General features: G+C 45.0%; 1 protein-coding gene across 3 annotated transcripts in view; it reads left to right on the top strand.

Annotated features, from left to right (window-relative positions):
• CNTNAP2 (contactin associated protein 2) overlaps window positions 1-23,366 on the top strand; it is a 1,833,097-nt gene that overhangs the window by 1,615,170 nt on the left and 194,561 nt on the right. For all 3 annotated transcript variants that reach the window (XM_064487267.1, XM_064487269.1, XM_064487268.1), the window contains one exon: window positions 5,696-5,914. In XM_064487267.1, coding sequence (XP_064343337.1) covers window positions 5,696-5,914 — 219 coding nt within the window. The remainder of the gene's footprint in view (window positions 1-5,695; window positions 5,915-23,366) is intronic.

Raw genomic sequence — 23,366 nt, 5'->3', positions numbered from 1 at the left:
AAACAGATACAACTAATGTATCAAGTTCCTAGACTGATAAATATACATTAAGTTACTGTATTCTCTTAGGGAAGATGCTTATAGGCCACAAGATGGCATTCCTTATGTATGCTGGTGTGCTAAGTTATGGATTGCCTTAGGGAAATGCGTGGATTTCTTTTTTTCAGACTATCTAGTTAATCAAGGCCTCCTTGGCAGAAGTGTTCCTATTCATTCATTCATTCATTCATAAATTGTTGAGTGCCTTCTCTATGTCAGGCATTGTTCTAGGGGCTGAGGATATAACAAAAATGAACAAAACAGGAAATGTCTCTGCTTGAATGAGGCCAGGAGCACACGTATATTGTGCCAGATGGTGATACTTGCTATGTGGATCCAAGAAATCAAGATAAAGGGGAAAAGGCAGTTGGGGGTGGGAGAGGGGGCTGCTGTTTAACATAGAATGTTTAGGGAAGGAATTTGTAGTATGAGGGCTGTGGTCACAAAAGTAGAAAAGTAGAAATAGAGTCATTTGGGTAAAGGGGCCAGGAAGCGCTAAGGCTCTGAGTCAAGAATAGTTTCACAAGGTAGTGAAGGAGAAAGCCTTAAGTGACGGGGTTAAAGAAAGACTGAGAAAAACAGACACAGAGAGTATAGGCAGCTCTTTTGAGGAATTTGGCAAGAAAAGGGGGCTGAGAAATGGGATATAAGGTCAAGAGAAGGGTTTTGTAGTGGTGATGGCTGCTAGGATTAGAGACATGTCAGCACGTTCATGCAGATGACCCAGCAGAGAATACACATCTGACGCTGTGGAGGAAAGGGGAGAACTGCTGGAGGGATGTCCCCGGCAGGTAAGAAGGATGGTCCTCAGTGTCAGGTGGAGGAGCCCTTGCCTTGGACAGGGACACAGATGTTCTCTCTACTGCTTCCTCCTTTTCCTCACCTCTCTGATTCCCACAGTGACCTCATTTTCAGCCTACCTGTGTCTTCTACCCTCTCCTGTGTGTACTTTTGTCTTCTGATGTACTCTTAGCCCTTCTTTCATGAAGAAGGAGAAAGCAGAAAATATGTTAATAACATTCTCCACTGTAGAGTGAGGCTAAATATCTGTTCTGTCTAGTACCACTTTTGTTGTTTGAGTCAAATGAGATTTGGTACAGGGTAGCCCTTTGAAAGCTATCTAGTCTTGAACTTCACTTCAGGATGGAAACAGATCATCATCAAAACTGCAGCCATGTTAGCTGGTCTTCTCAACGTGCTCACTATGTGTACCTTTCATCATCTTTGTAACTATTCTAAATTAAATGACCAGTTTTTTTCTGCTGCTTCCAACTGACACTTTGAGTCCAATATCAGAATGTTAGCTCACCTTCTGGGAGAACTCAGAGCCCAAAGGTCTACTATTCTGGTTGGTTGTTAAATCTGTCACTCAGTACACCAAGCCTGGAGTGATTTGTTGAAGAAAACTTATGGTGAGTTAGCGTGGGAGTGACTAGTGCCACCTGCTGGAACCACACTTGAAGGCAGGGGAAATATACCAGGAGCTGTCCATGGTTCTGTCCCATTCATTGCTTTCTCACCCAGACGAAGTCATGATCCATATGTAATCAAAGCAGATTTCTGCCCTCTATGCTTTTTTCTAAAGCTCATATGCCACCTTGCACATTTCTCTTGTAATGTCTCTCTTTTCTCCATGTAGTGATCCAATATCTAAAACTACCGCTAAGACTAGCTGTATTTCTTTTAGCATCTCTTGGAAATCAGGTAATAGAAAGCTGGCATTTGACGAGGCCTTAGAGCTCATCTAGTTCAGTGTGTTTCCAAACACATTTTGGGCACATAAACTCTTGGGAACCTGTAGATGTAATTCTCATCTCAGATACCAATAAGCTGAGCCCAAAAAAGGTGACATGGCAAAGTGAAGACCAGAATTCATAAATACCGATTGCTAAATCAGTCCCTATGTCACTTAAGAGGCTTTTAGCTACAATAAAAGTGGCTTTAGCATTAATGGCGATCTCACATTAGAAGTCTTGAGGTGGCTCCAGGAATAACTTAGGAGCTGAACAATGTCCCCTGAGACCCAGATTCATCCCACTGCCCTCCCTGTTTTCCTCAGTGTGTCCGATGCTTATGCAATGGCTCCACCAACACTAGGAACCAACGCCTCCATCCAAGATTGAGGGGCAGAAGAGGGATGACTATCTCTTCTCTTATGAGCTAATAAATTTGTGCCAAAAGGGCTTCTAACGACTCCCCCTCATGTCTTATTGGCCAGGAGAAAATGATATATCCCATCCTACGTGGGTTACTTGCAAGGAGCATGGAATTCTCACGTTCGACTTAGACAAACCCAGATCCTCCCCACCTGGTCCTGGGGTAGAACCATGCATACCTGAGGCATAAAGTTGTATGGAAGCACATAGCTTCCTAGGCAGAATTAGGTGGGCTAGCAAGGAAAAGCCTGGGAGAGTGACTAATTGTCAGGGCAGAATTCTCCGTGAGTCTCTCCCATTTCTGCTTGTCTTCTGAACAAAGAGGCATTGTCAGCTTTGTTCATACCTTTTAAAGGCTATATGTGTAGTAGACAGTCCTGGAAGATAGGATGTCCTCCTCCAGAACAGAGGGTAGAATTGTTTCGTGACCAGAATAATAAAGCTAATGTCTCTTCCCAGGGCAAGAGTTGAGCAGGTTTGCTAACAGCCCCTTTAAAACTCATGGGTTTCCTGAACTCAGGGTTCCTCAGGGGTGATGCAAACTCGCTGCCTACGTGGCATCCGCCCGCTGCTCCACATGGCCCCCATGGACTTGGAGGACCAGAGAAACCCAGGAGGGCTGAGGCCCTGCTGCCTGTTACACCCTGAAGAATAAAGTGCTTTGTCCCCGGCCCGGGAGTCTGCTGTCTTCTGCCAGCATCTCTGAAACTATGGCAGGATAACTTGTCAGTTTGCAAGAAAGAAAATCCCAGGTGCTTCCCAGTTCCTGACACTAATAGAAAGGCAGCCATTAGTGTTTGCTACAGTGTCCTTTCTAATAAGCTAGGGTAGAAGCATCCCATTCTCAAATACTTATTTCTGGAAATAAGAATAGTCTCAATAATTCAGAAATGCCTTTTCCACAGGCAGGAGTGGGGCAACCCCTTGGTCTCCAATTAGAGACCCACATTAAGTCAGGGTGTTGTCACTGGCTCTGGTGTCTTTCCTGCCGCCTCCGTTTTATTCGCTGGCTGACTCTCTCTGTAATTATCTCTTTTAAAATGTCAGTTCCTCTCGCCCAGAAGACCAAGAGCAGTCAGCCACAAACTGAACTTTAGAAGCTTTTAAAACATGCTTGCCATTTGCCTGGGAGATGGGATTGCTCAAAGGCAGTGAATGACTGAGGAAACGGAACCCTTTCCTTCAGTCTCGTCAGGGGCCTCACAGCCCCCTTCCTCGGGAAGCACCAGGAGGGAGGTGGCAGTTGCTGAAATTGTGAACATTTCTTCCGCAGAGCCTGGGCGGAGGCTCCGGGAGGAGGAGTCTGCTCTAGGAGCCCCTCAGCCTTAAGTCCCTGTTACTGCCCCCAGTTGGGGTGAGAGGACTGAGCGACAGCAAGACCCCGGAGGCCTCCTTTCCTTCTCTAGAGGGAAGTATTGATTTCAAGAAGACTACAGTCCAGAGGCAGAAACAGGGACTCTAGAGTGACAAGCAGAGAAGAAAATATGAATAGTCCCTGTTAACTGCAGGTCCTCGGAATTTCTCCAAATGGTCACAATTTAAAGACCCGAACAAAAATTCCTCATAGCAGGAGGAGAGGAGAGGAAATTAGAGCAGCATTAATCCCTCCCAGTCAAACCTTAGGGTTAAACTCAATTTATCCCTAAATTGTGTTTCCCTGATGGCTGTTGATGCCTTTAAAATGAAACAATCTTTCCTCCTTAGCTCAGGACGCCTTGTTCTCTGGCTATTCTGACAACTTACATTTAAAAATGCATCTGCTAAAACACAGCGCTGCAAGAACAGAACAGATTCCATCTTAAAACTGAGGCACTTTTTCCCCACTGACCACACCAGAAATTCAGGGAAAGGTCATTCAATCCGTGAAGTCATAGGATCATTGACTCATATTCTGATCATCCTTCCACTGAAACCTTGACCACACAATGACCCCTGAAGGTAGTAGCTCCTAATTTGGAGAAGATATTTTACCAGAGCACATGTGCAATCACCACAGGTGTTAAAATGAAAGTTCTCTTTCTAATGATGTAAAGGATCAAAATTCCTTGGTACAATTAGATTGATTAAATTGAGCTCTGCGTCTAATGTCCCTGTAGCTCAATAAAGTTAATGCAGCTTTCAGAGGGTCCTGACCCAGCGGCGGGGAACAGTCTAGGGTCCTGAGAGAATCGGGCCCACTGCGGTTTTTAAATTAGAAGTTTGATTGCTTGCAAAGCATCGAAAAATGGTACCAGTCCAAAGGAGCTGAATTTTTCATTATCCTAGAGGGGAAAAAAAGACAGATATTTGGTCAAACTGCTTAGAGATTAGGCAGAGGTGTATTGGGAGATGGAGGGGCTGAATCTCTTTCTAAGCTAAGTGAGCAAATCCGGTAGTGGGGGATGTCTTTAATGTCGGAAGGAATTCACCAAGCTAAGGAGCTGGGACCCATGTGCCTGTTCCATGTTACACTGCCTCTCTTGCCAATCACAAGAAAAATATACACGTGTTTATGAAACATTGGGTGGTCACTGAGGAACTTAAAACCTAAAAGGTGAAGGAAGAAAGCTACTTACAACTGGAGTTACCAAAGCAACTGTTTAATCCAGTTTTGCATTGTTGAAAGGTGATTTATTAAAGAAGGATGTTGATGGGGAGATCTGTGAGAAAAAGACGATCTGTGGTCAGTGCTGGATGGTAGGCTATGAGAAGGAGCCGACATCCCAGATGGGGCATAGCCAAGGCTTACAGCAAACGATTCGGGTAAGGGGTTATTCCGCAGGAATCTGGAGCTACATTTTGCACAGGCACAGCAGTCCAAAAAAGATATGTGTCATCCTCATCGCCTCCACAATTCGTAGCTCCCTAACTTTCAGTTGGAACTTCAAGGATTTGATTAAGGGAATAGAATTTCATGAATTCCCCCCAAAGCAGTAGCTCTCAACTCTAGCTATATATTAATATTTTCCAGGGAGCTGTTTAAAAAAATACCAGTGGCTATCCCAGACCAACTGAATCAGATCCCCTAGCGATGGAGCTGGACTCAGGTGTTTTGTAAAGCTCTCAGGTGACTCTAAGGGGCAGCCAAGGCTGCAAGTCGCACCCTAGGAGCTCCTGAAGAGTCACGTTGCACGTAGAGTCAAAAGATCTCAGGCTCTGAAATCTGACGAGCCTGGTTCAGATCCTGATTCATTAAATCTTAGACACTCGACTTGTGTTAAGAGTGCTCCAGTCTTCAGTTTGTTATTTGAGAAGCGGCAATGATGGTAGCTTCTTGATAAAGTAAGGAAATGAGTGTATACGTGGCCCCCAATCTGAGTTTATTCTCCACCCCTCGGTTGTTAACATTTAGCAATGGATTGATGTTTTATCCTTCCTCAAATGATTTGCATTGAACCTTTGCAGCAAACGACGAGCTTAGATTACTTTTCCCTCCAGGCTTTGTTTTTCCTCTAGAATTCACTGCTGTTTGGTATTTGGAGGGAATATTCATGCACCTTTCATGCCTTCTGCTCTTCCAGCTGCCACGGAAGTGTCCTTTTCATTTGATGTCGGAAATGGGCCAGTGGAGATTGTGGTCAGGTCGCCCTCCCCGCTCAACGATGACCAGTGGCACCGGGTCACGGCGGAGAGGAATGTCAAGCAGGCCAGCCTGCAGGTGGACCGGCTGCCCCGGCAGGTCCGCAAGGCCCCCACGGAGGGCCACACCCGCCTGGAGCTCTATAGTCAGCTGTTTGTTGGTAAGTGATGGAACGGCTATGGGGACTTCTCTGTTGGTTGTGATAACTTACCCAATGGAAAAAATAAAGCAGCCTACAGAGGGTTCCAATAGAGATTTTTACAAAAGTAAGTGTCTTTGCCTTTGGCGGCCTCTTCTAAGACATAACGGAACCAGGAAGAGGACTCAGGAGCCCCAAATCTGGTTCCTTCTCTGTATTCTGGAGCTCGCGGCCCTTGTGCACAAAATCAGAGGGTGGGCTAGGTCATCTCTGAGGTCTCTGATCTGTACGGTTTTAGGTTTGTGGTTTTAGAACTGCATAAAATTCCTTAATGATTGAGAGCACTTTGTAACTGTACAAAGGCAGAAAGGAAGGAAGGGAGGGAAAGGAATGGGCTCCCTAAGTTCATGTTCACTTGAAATAAGTAGAAATCCATTCCTCTCTCTGCCCAGCCTCAAGGTTCAAGGCAGAGGAAGATTTAGACTTCCCCTTACACAGCATCTTTCCACATGGGCAAGAGATCAGCACCAAAGAGAAATGGAAACAGAGCAAAAAGTTAAACATTGGAGGCAGACCCAGCCTCACAGTCTAGTCTTTGCTTACGACACATTCGTACTGAACCTAACGTTCCTTTCCATCAATACCTGTTTCCATGGCTAGTTAAATTTTGTTTTCCAGAATACTAATATTTTAGGAAATTAGCTCTTTTTTTCCTACATTGGATGAGAAAAGGAAGCAAGCTCAAAGGAATCTGTGGCAGTTGTCGCACCTTAGACCTCCCCTCTCTGAGCGCGGGGGTGAAGCCATCCAGTCAGTTGGCGGCAGTGATCTCAGACGGAGCAACACCAGACATAAGCTGGCCGCTGGCTCCACCCGGTGGGGGTGAGAGTCCCCTCAGTGTCTTCTGTAAATGGGATGCTTTAAGAACATTAGAAAGTCACAAAAAGGCAAGTAATGTTAGGCAGCCGCTCCTTTGGTGCGATGTGGGCAAACTACAAAAGTGTTTGCTCAGTGAGTTGGCTTCGGAAGTAAGACTGACTTGACAACAAGCCACGAGAGCCAGGAGCCAGGAACAGATTTTGAAATCAAATACTGATGCCTCCACTCCAGCTAGAACTCAGCCCCTTCCAATCCTCCCCTCCAGTTAGAGTTCTCAGAACTACATGTTGCTTTTTCATTGTTTTTATTAAACATCAGGTCCGCTGATTCCCGCTGAATACTGTGAGCAAATCTCACTTTATCAAAACGTGTTGCCCTGATTACCCAGAATAAGTTTCTTCCTAAATCCTGTTTATCCCAGGCATGCTGGTTAGATTCTACTTAGTTTTCATTGTAACAAGTGATCTAATTGACCCAGGTTCTCGTTTTTCTGAGATATCCCTGGATGCAGAGGCCCAATTTTACTTTTATCCCTTTCTGTTTACTGAATAGGTTGTTTCCAAGAATTTGGGAGACCAATTAAGTTGTAAATTGAAAAGGGGTTGGGTGAGCATTTGTTACGGTCTTGGAAAGAATCTTGATTCTCCTAAACAAGATGACCCAGGAACAGCTTATAAAATCGAAGCGGAGAGGGCTGAGGGCTGAGTTCCACAGAACACCTAAATTCAAGGGACAGGCAGAAAAATAGCATCTCAGGAAGAAGAATGAAGAGAACAAGCAAGAAAAGCTAAGAGAGGGGCTGTCACGGGAGGAGGGAGTTTCACGAAACTGTTCGCTTGTTATTGACAAATAATCTCAAGTGTCAGGCGTAAAATGAAGCTAGGAAGATGCTCTTTGACTTTAGTAATTGTGAAACCGCTGGTGACCTTGGGGAGAGCGAGGCTTCGGAACTGGGGGCTGACGTGATGAGTCAGCGACTTCCTTTCACTTGATGAAAAAGAGTAAGCCTCCTGTCCCAGTGTCTAATTTCCCATTATCTGAGATGTGGGCATGAGGCATATCTCCCAGATACAAGCTATTTGAGCCAGTATGAAAAATATTGTTCTTTAATAGATGTCTACCCCAGGGGAAGCGGAGAGGGGGCTTGTTTCCAGGAAAAGAAAAAAACAAGTTCAACAGCTATGAAATCCTGCGGCCAGTCATCCCAAGACTGTTCAGCAGGGATTCAGGCAACCAGGAGATTGTTCCCAGTTCAACTTTAATAACACGTCCTACCACTTTTCCTCTTCAAGTCTCTTTTTTCGTCTAATAAAGGAGTTGGCTTAGTTGTCCCCAAACTTTCCTTCTTCCAGCTTGAACCATTTATGATTGTGTGTTTAGAAGTGGTTGAAAGAGGTCTGAGCTGCCAAGAGATGACCCTTCCCAGTGTCGTGTGGCTAACAGTGTGGGCTACGAATCCCACCTCTGCCACTTGCCAGCTGAGAGACCACTGACACATTACTTTATATTTCTGGCAAATAGGCATACAATTTCTGCATGTCAGGAGGAGATGTGATAGGGTCCCCGGCACAGAGCCAGTGCTCACTGAAGATGAGGTCTTTCTCTACCTTTTCCTTCACCTATTAGGCCCTTAGCTTTCTTCTTCCTCCATGTAATAGTTACCCCCTCCTACAGAACTCACTTCCAACGGTCTCATTTCTTCCTTCCTGAAATACTGACCTGACATTGGATCACTTCCGCCTACGAGCCTGGAAGGAGAATTCATGTGCTACATGCCCCTTGACATCCAAAATCATTCCGACATCACCCTGCTCACCTGCCACGGCGGCCGCAGAGCAGCATGCAAGGGCCCAGGGATTTTCTCACCAAGAAAGCGAGTGAGTGTCCATCTGAAAACACTGCCCAGCATCACTGCCCACTGCGGAGACAGAGCTGCCCGAGAGCTCCGTGGGGTCCTGGAGAAGGAAGGGCTCATACTTCACTTAGAGCTATAACAGAACGGAAGTCTTTCTTGGCTTTGCACCCAGAGCGGACTCCAAGGAAGGCCACCCTCTGCCCACCGCCCACGTCAGCAAGGCCAGGCTCACGTCTCCTCCGCCAAAGTCACTGAGAAAGACAGAAGGTAGCGTCTTACATAAGATCAAATTAGAAGCTGCCAGCTAAAGAAGGTTCACACAGGTCTTCTGGAAGTTATGAGAATCCAGCTATGATTCTGGTTTAGTTAGAAAGTATCAAGTAAATTTTTAAATGCAAAGTGACATGGAGAGAAAACAGCAGTTGCCGGTATTTGTCTGAAAAGCACAGGAAGCTTTGTCGTGTCTTTGGTCCAGCATGAGCGACTAGCAGGAGATGAGTTCCCGGCCAGCCAGGTAGAGGCCAGTCAACCACAGGTGCTCAGACCTGCATCCACGGGCCAGATTGCTCTCCGTGCATGGAGAAGAGCAGACATGCTCGAGGTCATTATCTAAGCACGAACAAGGCCAGGCTGCCTTGAGCCAAAGCCCTCTTTGGCACAGAGACATGCCAGGGAGATGGGAGTCCTGGCAGCTGAAGCAGCAGCAGCAGGGCTGGGAGGGAGCCGGGGTCTGCTGGGCCCTCGGCCTGGAGCCCGGCGGCCAGCCCCGGGCTGGGCAGTGTGAGCCGCAGGAGAGAAGCGAGCCGGCCCTTCGGGGCAGGGGGCAGGGTGCAGCACAGGCCAGAGCGTGCAGCTGTGCTCGGAGGCGCTTACGGAGGAGGTCAGCCTTCAGGAGAGCTGGAGGCCACCTCAGACAGCTTCAGGGAGAAGTCAGTCCCCGAAGTGGCTCCTTGAACGAGAAGGTCCAGTCATCTTAACTAATGACAAATGTCCAGGCTCAGCTCACTTGGCTCTGACCTCTTCTGAAATCCCTCTGGAGGATAATGGAGGCCAACCCTTTTGTGCAAGATGGCGCCCAAAAGAGGCTGGAGAATCATCCTCCCCCCTTCAGGGCCTTCTGTGCTGCGTGGGAGGCCTGCTTGGCTTCGATGGGAGAAGCAGGGTCTTCAGAAGGACTCAGCCACGCCTGGGAGCAGGGGAGCCTGCAGCCTGCTGGTCCTCTGGCAGGTTGTCGATCGGGAAAGTTTTTCTCCTGAGCGGCAGCTTGAGTTTCTGGCAGAGCTGAGGTTTAATAGATGGACTGGTAGGTGCATGTGCACTCGCGTGCCATGACCACTCTCTGCGCTACCCTTGGCTCACAGCTCCAGACACCTGCCCACTTCCCCAAACTCAACAGCATAGCTTGCTCGGTCAGCTGCTCCTCATGCACTCAGTGTTCTAGAATCATGAGTGGGTAATTCCAAGGCCATCTGAAACACAAGATCGTCGAGAGAGTGAAGAGAAAAACCAACATTTGTATGCAAGGCAGAAAGATGGAATTCCCATCATGAAGTGCATTCAAATCTGTGTGTGAATAAAATGGTTCTTTCTAGTATTCAAAACCTTAGGATAAAAAATATACAATCCGATTTGCAGGAGTTAAAGCACAGGAAACACGTTCCTTGTTCCCATTTCCCGCAGACCTGAGTCCGTAACAGCAACACACGTGCGGGCTAAGATGTCCTGAGGGCAACTTCGGGGGCAAGGGCTTCACGTGCTTTATTTGCCTCATTTAATCCACACGAGAGCTGTATGAAGTAGCTGCTATTGCTGCTTCCTGTTTCTTTTCGCAGGAAAGAAACTAAAACTAAAGATGAGTTAACAGCCCGAGGTCAGGCAGCTAGTAAGAGACCAGAGCTGGGGTTTGATCCCAGACAGTCTGATTCGAGAGACTTAACCATTCGTCTTGTCAAAGTAAAAATTGTACCAAAGTTAAACAGGCAAGGAAGACTTCATTCAAGGCCACTGCAGGGGGGGGAGAGGCCAGAACTCAGGGTGAGCTCAGCTCTGCTGAAGGAGAGGGCACAGAGCTGCTTCTCCATTAAACAACTTGGAGCAAGTTGCCCGTCCTGAGGACTTAAGGCTTCTACCCTCCCACAGAACCCAGGAGACAGAGGCAGAAACTCCCTGAATGTTTATCTTTCAAGATCATGGCCCCCAGGTCCTTGAGGAAAAAAAAAATTCCTGGATTGTGAAACTGGCAAAAGAGTTTTCGAAAGATACACATCTCGAAGGAGCAGAGACAGAATTTAAGAAAATGCTCGAAGAATAGGGAAGTCAGGAGTCTAGGGTCAGAAGAAACATGTCTAAAGTTTGGTCAAGCTGAAGGAAACATTGAAGCCATCTTGATTGTCTGTACCAGGGTCCCTCATCTGGGGGGCCTCATGTGTGGCCCACCAGGTATTTGGGAAAGTGCGATGGCTTTAGGAGGCCACCTTCAGCTCCAGGCTGCAGGCAAAGCTGCCCACAAGGCATAGAAAAATCCACCCCTACAAAGGCGTGCACACCCTATGAGGACACACTGCTCTCAGTTACGGAGCCTGCGGTGGGAGACTAGGAGGTCAGGCGGCCGAGTCGGCCCTGGCAGGTGTACTGTGGATTACAAGTCTCAGACGCAAAGATCAAGGCAGGCCAGGCGGGGCTCCCTGTCTGACACGCACACAAAGGGCTCGGATTAACAAGAGAGTTTTATGCAGAAGCAGTCACGGTGCCCAGAAATAAGCTGTTTTTCTTTTTAGCTCTTTTGGTAAACCCTTTACAGAGGTTGTCAGAGTCGCCGCGGGTCTCTCTAGAACTGTGTCTAGAACACATGTTTTGGGCCTTCTCTCCGTGACGTCTCAGCAGCATCCCACGTGCCCTCCTTCTTGAAATACTCTCCTGTCTTGGATTCCATGGCATGTGCTCTCCAGCTTTCCCTCTACCTCCCTGGCCGCGACTTGAGTCTCTCCTGTGAGTTCTCTCCCTCTCCGTGACCATTAAATGTTGGAGTGTCATAGAGCCTTCCTCGCCTCCGGCCACACATTTCTCTGAGTGCCTTTGTCCAGTCCAAGGGCTTTCAGTACTATTTATGTACCAATGACTCTGAAATTGAAATCTCCAAACCTCACTTTTCCCGGGAACTCTGCACCCACTTACACAACTGTCTACTCGGCATCTCAACTTGGACGTTTAATGGGCATCACAGGGGAAGCACGGCAGGGAGGAGCTCCTGATGCCTGACCCAGATCTGCTCTTCCACCAACCTTCCCATCTCGATCAGTGACATCACCATCCACCCATTCTTGCTTGAGCCCAAACTTTGGCATTCCCCTTGATTTCTTCTCTTTCCCTCATCCCTGACCATCAGTAGTAAGTCCTGTGACTCCATCTCCAGACTGTGCCCCCGATGCAGCCACTGTGGTCTCCTCTCACGGGTCACACTCTAGTCAAAGCCACAGGTGTTTCTTGCTTGGACCATTGTAACTAGTCTCCTAACTGGTCTGTGGTCTTGGTGTGTTTCTTGAACACACCAAGCCAGTTCCTCTTTAGAGCATTTCTACTAGCTGTTCCCTCTGCCTGAAACATCTCCCCAAATACTGACAAGGCTGGCTCCTTCTTTTTTTTCCTTTTTTAATTGAAGTACAGTTGACTTACAATATTGCATTAGTTTCAAGTTCATAGCATAGTGATTCACTATTTCTATGAATTATACTTCCTTTAAAGTTATTACAAAATAATGGCTCTATTTCCCTGTGCTGTACAACATACCCTTGTTGCTTATTTATTTTATACTTAGAAGCTGTGTCTCTTAATCCCCTACCCCTATTTCTCCCCTCCCTCCCCCTACTGGTAAGCACTAGTTCACTCTCTGTATCTATCTGTTTCTGTTTTGTTATATGTATTTGTTTTATTTTTTAGTCTCCACATAAAAGAGATAACATAGAGTATTTTTCTTTCTCCGTCTGTTTATTTCACTAAACGTGATGTTCTCTAGGTCCATCCACATTATTGCAAATGGCAGAACTTCATTCTTTGTTATGTCCATGTAATATTCCATCGGGTATGTATACCACAACTTCTTTATCCATTTGTCTGCTGATGGGCATTTAGGATACTTCCGTGTCTTGAAGGCTGGCTTCACCTTGTCATTCAGTCTCAGCTCTACTCTTCCTCAGAGAGGCCTTTAACCACTCAGTCTAACACAGCCGGTCATTTACCATTTTACATTCTCCTTAGAACTTGTGACGTTGTCGTTGATTTGTGTGTGTCCTCTGCTAGAAGGTGAGCTACATGACAACAGGGATCTTCAGTAATGCTGTGATGGTTGCCCAGGGAACTTGCCGAGTGAGCAACAGGATGAATGAATAAGTGAATTCTATTTTTTGTTACTTCTCTGAGTTAACAGCCATATTGTCATCTTTGGAAACTTCTTTTTCATTAGGTACCACAGACTGAAATCCAGCATGACAGAAGCCTTAAAAAAAAAAAGAGTCACAGAGAAATTCATATTATGAAAGGCAGCATCTCAGATCAGTCTGGGCCCTCAAGATCGTTTTCAGTCTCCCTCTCTCAGCTCGAGGTCTTCCCATTTTGTCAGTAGCCAAGATGATAGTTGGGACCCTAATGCAAAGAGTTTCTGCCCCAACCCTTACAGCTGGTCCCCTGATTCTCTCCCAAACGGAGATAGGGAGTGACGTCATAATTAGGAACCACTGCCATAGGTGAAATAGTAAAATAAAATGATGTGCTAGGTAACATTAAAAAAAGTCACTAGATGAAATCAGCAAACTATCTACAAAGCAAAAGTGCGAATACAGAAGCTGCCGCTGTTCAAGGACTGCCAGCACAGTTACTCTTTTCTTAACACGACCACCTTTCACCAGGCTCCGCAGTGAAGCCACGTGCGAGGCATCCGCTCTCTTCTCAATACAAGTACCCCCGCCCTGCCGACCTCACAGGCAGAGGGCGCCCTTCCACACTGATAGTCATCATGTGTTTTCCCACCCTTTGCCTTTTCTCGGTCACAACTAATTAACTGTCGCAATTCCAGCTGTCTATCTTACAGTTAGAGTTTAACATATAAAGTAAGTTATGATAGATACATTTTTTACCTTCCTTGCCTGTGCTCCCAACACAATCAAATTGACAATGTACTTTTAACCTCCTTCGAACCTTCCAAAGGTGGTCAGCTAAGTAGGTGTTGAGCTACTGAGGCAGAGGTTACGTGTTTAGAAACAAGAGAGATTTTGCAGTCAGGTGCTCTACCACTGAGCTCGACCCACTTTAGAGAGAGATTTTGAACCTAAGAAAACCACCAAACCTATTGTTCGCCTTCTGCATAAAACAGCTCACGTGCCACAAAAACAAAACAAACGCCGTGGTCTTTTGTTCCAGTCTTCTCATGACAGTTGGCATGGTCTGATCCAGAGAAGGCACTTTAACGTAAAGGCACCAATTTTGAAATCAGTATGGAAAAAAAGTTTTTAAATATATTTATCAAATAATTTCTCATATGAATTTTTTATCCTTTCAGCAAGGACTGGACTAAACTTCATGCTAATAAATGGTAACTGTCACTCAGAAAAAGATTGTAATAAAGAAATGGGGATCGGTGACACAGCTTTGAGGAAGGAACGGATACTCACAGCCCCACCGTGCCTCCTGTGATACACCAGAGCGAGAAAAGCCATCCACTTTTTCTAGTTTAAATTAACAGAGTTGTTTCCCACCCAGCGCTGCATTTTAACCTCTTTTCTTTCACCAGCATCGTTTTCAAGGTCCCCTGGTGTGCAGGACTGTGTGGGACACACTCTTCATTTCATGGTCCTGTTGTCACATCCTGGCAGTGTTCCTCATTCATTTTAATTTCACTTTATTATTTTTCATCTGTTTTGCACCATTCCCAATTCTACTGTCTCCCCATCGCGGGCACCCACTTGAATGCATTTCCAGCCCCACCGTCTATATATTTGTTCAAAAGATGTCTGTGTTATGGAAAATTAATAGTATTGCCTTTCATGTGTCATTATTTATATAAATAGTTTTGCACTAAAAATCTCATTGTGTTTCTTACTCTTTCACTCGGCCTTATGTTTTTAAGATGTATTTGTGTAGCTCTGTGAATACTATGTGTAGTTTCATTCATTATGTGTATATCCACGCTTTATTCCATCCCCTAGTGATGAAAGCCCGAAGTTTCCCCGAACTCTCTGCTACCGCAAATCACTGAATAGTGAATATATCTGTGTGTGTCCCGGTTATCTGGGTGAGGTTTTCTCGTGTGTGTGCACATGTGTTTGTGTGTGTCCTGCAGAATTACTGAGTCACAGGGTCTGTGCATTACTTCATTTCACTAAGTACTGCTTGTCTGATCAGATCCTGAGGGTAAAACCTCAAACTTTCTGGCTTGAATTACCTGTTTCTGTCAATAGCTCTGTCCTTGGTAGCTCTGTAATTACTCGAGGCTGTTTCGTTAGCTAGATGTGTTCATGATCTTTGTGATTTATGGTCCCTTATGCAAACATGTCATTTCCATCTCTATTCCTTCTGATGTTTTTCATCTCACAATTTTATTTCTGCTCTTAAAACTACTTTGTAATTCTTCTTGTTGTTAATATCAGCCTGGTGTTTTTATATGGGTGTTTGGATCCTTTTATTTAAATATGTCTCTTAGATTGCATAACGCTGAGTCTTTTAAAAATCTAATTCGAGCATCCCTGTCTTTTTATTCACTTGTTGTAACTACTGTTATATTAGGGTATATTTTCTGCCGTCTTACCCTGTGATTTCGATTTACTATGTTTTCTTCATTTGCTCACCTCACCGTCCCCCCAATCTACTTTCCCCTGGTGAAATTGAATATTATTCTCCTGATTTGAAAGTTGTACGTGCTACATTCATTCCTCCGGCAGCTATGCCTAACTTCTTAAGACTCACACTTAGGCTTTTTTTTTCTCGGTCATCCACAAAAACAAATCGATACCTCTGTTCTCCTGAATAAGAGACCAAGAACACTCTGATCTCCTTCCCACCTCGCTTCCTGCTGCACTGATGTTATCTGAGTTTTCATTGCAGAATCTTATGAATATGCTTATTTTTCACTGCTTATCAGAAAGCATGACTATTTACTCTTATTTCCTGAATCTTACCTCCTCTTGGATTCATTTTGCTTTTTACTTAAGAGCAATTTTTTTTCTAAAACTTCATAGGTGAGTCCTCCTGAGACCTCACATGCCTACAGACATTGCCACTGCTTCCCAACTTTCAATCAACACTGAGGGTACCAGTCCTTTGTCTTTTATAGGCAATATTGCTCCCAAGAAGTTAGATGTGACATTCTTAATCCTGAACCTGTCCTTCTTTGCCTTTAATATTTTTGCCCTTTTTTAACACCTGTATTGTGGTATGATTCCTGTACAGTAAACTACACATATTTCAGATGTACAATTTGATGAATTTTGATAGATATGTACACCTTTGATAGATATGAAACCGCCCTTAATATTTATTAACTTCACTTTTATGCAGCAGTTCTTAACCTTTTGGGGGCCACTTTGGTAAAATCTATGTCTGTCTTCTCAGAGTGATGTCTTATATGAATAAAAGATACAGAATTACAAGAGAAACCAGCACGTTTATCAAAGTATTAAAAACAGCAGATTTGTTTTACAGTGGTAATATCTGTGCTTTGTTACTAGCACTTCACATAGCAAGACCTAGCATTGGGTCTCATAACAACTCATAACTCATGATTTCAAATTCATCATGATCATAAATGATACTTCAAAAAAATCTACAAGATAGAAAATATGTGATTTTTCTCTTCTCTCAACTGACACATAAGCTGCTAATGCTGCTGTGATTTTTTTCTGCATTCCTCATTGAAGCAGACGCTAATTTTCTCTTAGAGGTTAGTGAAAACGAACACATGGGGTTTTTGCCATCCGTGTTCTCAGGCTTCCTGACTCCTGTGTGAAAACGACTGTGGATCTGCGGTTCGGTAGGAACCACGACTGCAGGTGTAGGAGGGGCAGTTTCTTCTGATCTACCCCGTTCAGCACTTCATTTTGAAGTCTTAGTTTGCTTATTCTAGAAAATTCTGAGTCATGATTTCTTCAAAGAGCTCCTTCCTGAGTCGCTCTTTTTTCTCCTGAGGTTATTGTTGTGTAAGTGTTGGCATTTCATCTACCCTCCAACTCTTTTCTTTCAGGCCTTTAATGTCATTGTCCTTTCCTGTTGCCTTTGAGGAGGGTTTATTGACCCAATATTCCAGACCCCTGAAATGCTCTTCGGCCATCACAGGTTTTTCATCCTCACAATCTCCAGCCACTTCTTCACGATACTTTGTCCTCACCCCCACGTTTCCAAGATCATGAAGGTATCGTGATGCTCAGTTTGCTGCTCCTTCATGTCAGCACCGCGATTAAGGGGGTCCGTTGGGTTCTTTTTCCCGTTTTCCGCTCCCGTGGTTCTGCTCTCCCCGTCCAGGCGGTGGCGCTGTCCTCCCTCAGAGGCCCCACCACATCTCGGGAGCGTGAGTTCGCGTCGTTCCCGCGAGATGAGCGGGGCGTGCTCTGCGTTGTCTACCCTGAGCCGGGAAGCGCGGGCTCGGGCTCAGGCTCGTGGAAAGCCGAGGGTGCGCGGAGCCGCCAGTCCATCCCCCACCCCCTCAGCCCTTCCTGTTCCCGCCTGCTCTGCGCACCCCTCCCGTCCCCACACACAGCAAGAAGGCCTCCTTCCCACCCAGACGGGCGGGGCCGCCGTCTTCTGCCGTGGGTGACTCTTGAACCAAGGATGTGTCTTCACCTGCTGAGGCTACTCTCTCACTAGTAAGTATCTCGAATACGACACTGAAAGGCCTGTCTCAGAAATAACCAAGTCAAGTAGGCGTTTGCTGTTTTCTCATTTGCCTTGACTGCGGTATTATTTAACATTTGTAACCACGCCTTCCTGCAACCCTGACCTCACAGCACCCCCGCGGTGCGGTCCTCAGGCTCTCTGCCAGCTCCTGGCTCCTCCCCTCTCATCTCCATCCCGACGCCTCACTTCTTTTTCTACCCTCTCCTGTCTTAGGAGGCTCATGCAGCCTGGGAGGTTGGGGATCAGAGCTATGCGGAGCCCTCCCAGATCCACAGATCCAGCCTTGATCTGAGACTAGCGTTTGCAAATGCTCGTTTGAAGTCTGGAGTCTGAGAGTGAGAGAGCGAGGTGACGGGGTGGATCACACGTCTGATTCTTGGCTCTGAATGAAAAGGGACTAGATAACAGTTGTTTAAAAAATAAAGACGTTTAAAAACAAAATAAAGAGAGCAAGAGGGAGAGAAGACATGAGATATGTTAAGATCTGCAGAAAGAAGATGCTAATTTTGCTGCAAAGATGAGCAGGACTCTCCCGCGGGACACATCATATGAGCAGTAACATACAAATATTTGTAAAAGAAATATGTAGAGTGGTAAGCTGATGTATTTGAAATTTGGATTTGTGCTGAAGTTTAATAAAGTGACTATTAATAATTTAAGATTTGGACCTGGCTAGGTAGTCTCTGTCAGTCCCCACTTCTGTGAGGGACTTGAAATTGTAAGACCCACATCCCACTGAACCACAGTCCTCTGAAACAGCGCTGGCAGACTAAGCGTGAAGAGATGATCAACCTGCCTCCATCCAGGAGCCACGCTCATAACGGCGCTGGTTTTAAGATGCAGTATTAAGCTTTTGTACCAAGAAGAAATAGGACTTCAAGGATAGCACCAAAGAAGCATCTCCTCTTTGTGACCTAGAGACCAGTTTGGGTGACCCTGTGTCCACATCTCTGGCTCCAGACTCCTTTATTTTCCTCTTTCAGCTTCAGCCATCCTGGGACAGTACCCTGCCAAGCGGTGAATGACTCCTCTCAGACAGTATCATTCTGTCAGCATTTTCCACACCTCAGCACAGCAATGCCTAGAAACGTGTTGGAAGTCGAAGAGTCTCATGATACAAGCCCCAGAATCAAGATGTACAGGCTTCAGAGCCAGAAAGCCTAGGAGTGAATTACAGCCTCTTACTAGCTGTGTAACACTGGGCAAGTCAACTTTCTTGGTCTCCGTCTCCTCACCTGTAAAGTGGGGATGGTAATAATATTTATCTCTGAGAGTGAAGACAAAAATGCAAAGATTGAAACAGTACCTGGCACGGCTAGCATTCAGTTAATATTAGTTTCTGAAATAGCTAAGTTTTATCAGGCTTGCCCTGCCACCATAGCCTTCGGATTATGTTCAGACCTCCTGGCATCGTCCCCATCACAGAACAAGTCTCGATTAGACGCATATGAGAGCCCTCCACTACTAGAAACCCAGTATGTCCTCAGTCTCTATTTTGAAGTTTTCTTCCAGTTTGAATATTTTGGATTCACATATTCTGCATGTCCTCTACTCTGAGGGCGTAAGAAATTCATCAAGTGATAATGAACTGAAGAAAAGAGTCCATCCTGTTGAATGATGCTATGAATGAGAACTCATGAGCATTATCTGAAAGGCAATCCTCCGAAGCCCAGCTCTCTGAGTACGGATAAAGGTTTTCATATATGCTGTCTAATATCTGGCTGACAGACGCATCCCTGGTCCATACTTGTCAGTCATGCAGCTCTGCACTAAGTAATGTGGTCCCACATCTTTTAACTCCCTCCACCACTGAGGCATCTGGGCCATTCTGAGGCAGTCAGCCTAACCAGATAACTGGGGTTTTATTTTACACACCTGTACTGACTCCATGGGGATTTTCTGTGGGTTCAAGTTGACAGTCAAGACCTAAGAGACAATGGTCACATACAGAACACAGCATCTGCCGCTCGAGGAGGCCCAGCCCGTCCCAGTCCGTAGCTGCTCTTGCCCCCTCACCTACAAGGGCCAGGAGTCACTGCCGTGGAGAAGAGCCAAGGTCTGAGTGTGTCACCTGGACACAGAGGTCGCAGCTCTGTTTCCCACCAATCTGTTACGCCAGCCGGTCGTGGGTTCCCTGCCTCCATGCCAGCTCCCAGCTCCCCGCAATCCAGCTACAGCCCCCACAGCAGACAAGAGAAAGAAAACCCCCATCCCAATCCTGAACCTCTCAAGGAAACTGTGCGTTTAAGAGATGGACTTCAAGGTCATTCTCTCAGACAGGCCTGGACTGGCCCACGCTTAACGTTGACCCTTCACTGTTAGTCAGCTCAGGCTGCTGTAACAAACATCACAGATGGGGAAGCTTAACCCACAGAAATGTATTTCTCGCAGTTTTGGAGGCTGGAAGTCCAGGATCAGGGTGCCGGCAGGGTTGGTTTCTCCTAAGTTCTCTCTCCTTGGCTTGCAGACCAGTTCCTTCACACTGTGTCCTCATGTGGCCATTCTCCTGTGTGCACACATCCCTGGCATCTCTTCCTCTCCTTACAAAGGACATCAGTCATATAGGATTAGGGTCCCACCCCTATGACCTCATTTAATCTTAATTACCTCTTTAAAGGTCCTATCTCCAAATACAGTCACACTGGGGGTTAGAGCTTCAACATACGAATTTGGGGGTGTCACAGTGCATTCCATTACACTCATGCTACCTCTGGTACCATATTTGTGTACACTCATCTTAGCCATATTTAATTTCCAACTCTGTGCTTCTGTAGAATTTTGTTTGTACTGAATAACGGTAATAATAGTGATGAACAGCTACCATTAACTGAGCATTAGTACGGAGGGGGTTTTATCACCTGTTATTCATATGACCCTGCGAAGTGCGTGTTTTTATGCCAGTTTCATACGTAAAAAGCCCAAGGCCCAGGGAGGAGCTGGGAAGACCAGGGCAGGAGCAGCAAAGCCGGCTCACGGAAGCAGATCTTTGTGGCCACAGTGCAGGCTCCCCTATGTCAGGCTGTGCCTGGCTCCACAGTGTGGCTATTTGTGATTCTATTTCTGTTAACCTGTGGGCAAGAAGTATGTCTCCTCCATCTTTTTAGGAGTGCCTTTCTTCGCGCCTTATGCACGTGACCCGATTGGTGGCTTTGCTTTTCTGAGCACCTGGAGGCAGCCCCCGTCCCCCGCCAGGTGGGCGGTGCCCCTTGCCTTTGTCTCCCCGGAGATGTGCATGTGGATACTCTGTCGGTTTCTCAGTGGTGTAGGGAGTGGGGGGAGTCTCTCCCAAGGGCTCTGTTTAAAATCAGAACCTGCTTCCCACCCCACCCCCACTCCCAATCCCACTGAACCCAGGCTGACTCCTAATACGTGATATACTTAACTTATTGAGTTTATTGTTAAATTTTTCTCTCCCTCAGCAAGAATATAGGCTCTACAAAAGCAAAACTTTTTGTGTGTTTTCCCCTCTAGTACCTTCTCAACCTCCAGACAAGGCCTGGCTCATAGTAGCCATGAAATAAATAGTTATAAATGGATAAATTAGATCCATGCGTGTGAGCTTTGGTGCGATTCCTTTCTGTGGTGAATGAGTGGCCAGTCTCTCTGGACACAGGGACTCTGGAACCCAACTTAGTTCCTTAGAAAACTATTCAGCTCCAAGTCTGAGGACAGCGTGTTTTTATAGAATTCGTTGTGATCATTATTTTCACCCTTTTTGTTTAATTTAATACCTGATTATTTTGCCCCAATCTTCTGTGCCTTTGATGGTTGTATTATTCATTACGGGTAGTTACAGCATTTTCATAATTAACCTTTAATTGCAATACTTGAATAGCATTTCACATGAAAAATGATTTACAAATTAAACCCACGTCTCACCTTGGGTAATTATCACGGGTCTGACTAATGTGCGGGAAGCCCTTGCATGGCAGGGTTCTCTCTCCAATGACAATGTGTTGATTTTCTAATTAACGAAGGTTAAGTAGCATTTTTGCTTGCAGACCTACTATTTCAATTTATGACATTTGTCACTAAGAAAGACTTCTATAGAGCACAGAAGCTGAACTCAAATAATGATCACTGGTTCTAGTGCATTAACATCTTTTGCATAATATATAATGACCATTTTACTGATCTACTGACTAGATCAGTAAAAGTACTTTCCACTGGCCCATTCAATAAATCAGGGCCCATCTTAAAAAAGAGTGTAATTTATTTGGTTTTCCTTTATATAGAGAGAAATTGCATTCCAGTTACCTTTATCAATTAAGCAGGGGAAGTACAAACCTTTGTTTAATGAATGCAAAAAATGCAAATTAGACTACAGTCATATGTTATGGTCAGTTAGGGGAAGGAGGGGGAAAAGATCAGACAGCAGGGCAAAGAGGGGAAAGAAAGCAAGAAGAAATGTAGGAGAAACTGAGAGTAATTTGCTGATATCTGTAGAGGGAGACCCGTGAGCCCAGAGGGAGAGGTTGTACATCATGGACCAGAGTAATTTAGAGCTGGAAGGACCAGAGACATCGGGTTCAGCCTCTTTTTAATGGGTAGGGAAAACTGATGCTGTGAGAGAGGAAGCGATCTGGCGAAAGCTACAAAACTAACCAAAAGCAGTCGACAGTCCTGATGGGGAGAGACACAAACACAAAGGCAGGAAGAGAGACTGACAGGTGCAGAAACTCAGAAAGAACAAGACCAGAAAGAATCAAAGACCGAGAGGCAGAGAGACAGGAAAATCTGAATGAGGGCTTGTGTACACACATAATGAAGCAGACATACACGTATCTAAATCTTTACCTTAATGATATAATTGAAATACAGTCTGATGTGGGCGGACTCGCTCTGCCAGTTGACCCTTTTTAAATCTCCGTGGTTTTTTTTTCATATTAACATTTGCTTACAGAGACTTTAGAAAATCTCTTCAAATTCACAACCATTGCTGAGACCCTTAAATATGAATTGTTTCCACATTAACATACATTCCAAATAGATTACAGAATAAACTGTTAAAAGAAGAAAAATGATAAAAGTTCTGAAAGAAAAGATAATTGAATAATTATATTATTTTGTATTAGAGAAGGTCTTTATAAGCCTTATACCAAAGGCAGAAATCATAAAAATAAGATGGATAGATGTGACTACAGAAACATGGAAACCTTTCATAGGGAAAAAGAAACGTTAGATGCAAATTAGCAAACTCAAACTAGAAGGATGTGGTTGCCAAATTTATAACAAAGAATTAAAGCCCCAAATATTGTTATCAGTCAGTAAGAAATATATTCTCACTTATTCCCCCCCAAAAGCAAAGGACATGGAGAAACAAAAAATAAGACTGAGGAACACATTAAAAATTACTCAACTCAGTGTTTGAAGAAATGCAAATGGAAACAGTGAACTCTTTTTTCCCCCAGCCTATAAATTCAAAAGGATCCTGGCTAGAATTAGAATTGGTGGGGAGAAGGCAGGATTCTTGTACCTCACTGGTGCTTACTCATGAAATACAAATTGATAAAATCTTCTTAGAGGAAAATATATTGCATATGACTTTAAAATGTATATATGCCTGTGTACCCAGCAATTTCTCTTCTAAGAATTAGTTCTAAGGAAAAACTGGACAAGTATGTAATGGTTTTTACAAGGACATTTATTATAGTATCATATAAAATGAGAATTGGAATATGCTTTAAAGTTCAATATTAGTGGAATGACAAAATAAGTTATAGTGCATCACACGATGGGGTGCTATGCAGATGTGAAACAAGACATTCTGGTTGAAGATTTATTGCTGGGAAAATGTTTTATGATATATTAAGTGCAAAAAGCAAATTTCAAAGCAATCCGATGTTTTCCTTTGTTTGATTT

The sequence above is a fragment of the Camelus dromedarius genome, chromosome 7, assembly GCF_036321535.1.
Source record: "Camelus dromedarius isolate mCamDro1 chromosome 7, mCamDro1.pat, whole genome shotgun sequence".
Classification (NCBI taxonomy): domain Eukaryota; kingdom Metazoa; phylum Chordata; class Mammalia; order Artiodactyla; family Camelidae; genus Camelus; species Camelus dromedarius.
Note: the sequence above shows the minus strand (reverse complement) of the source record. Positions and strands in the feature narration are given on the sequence as shown.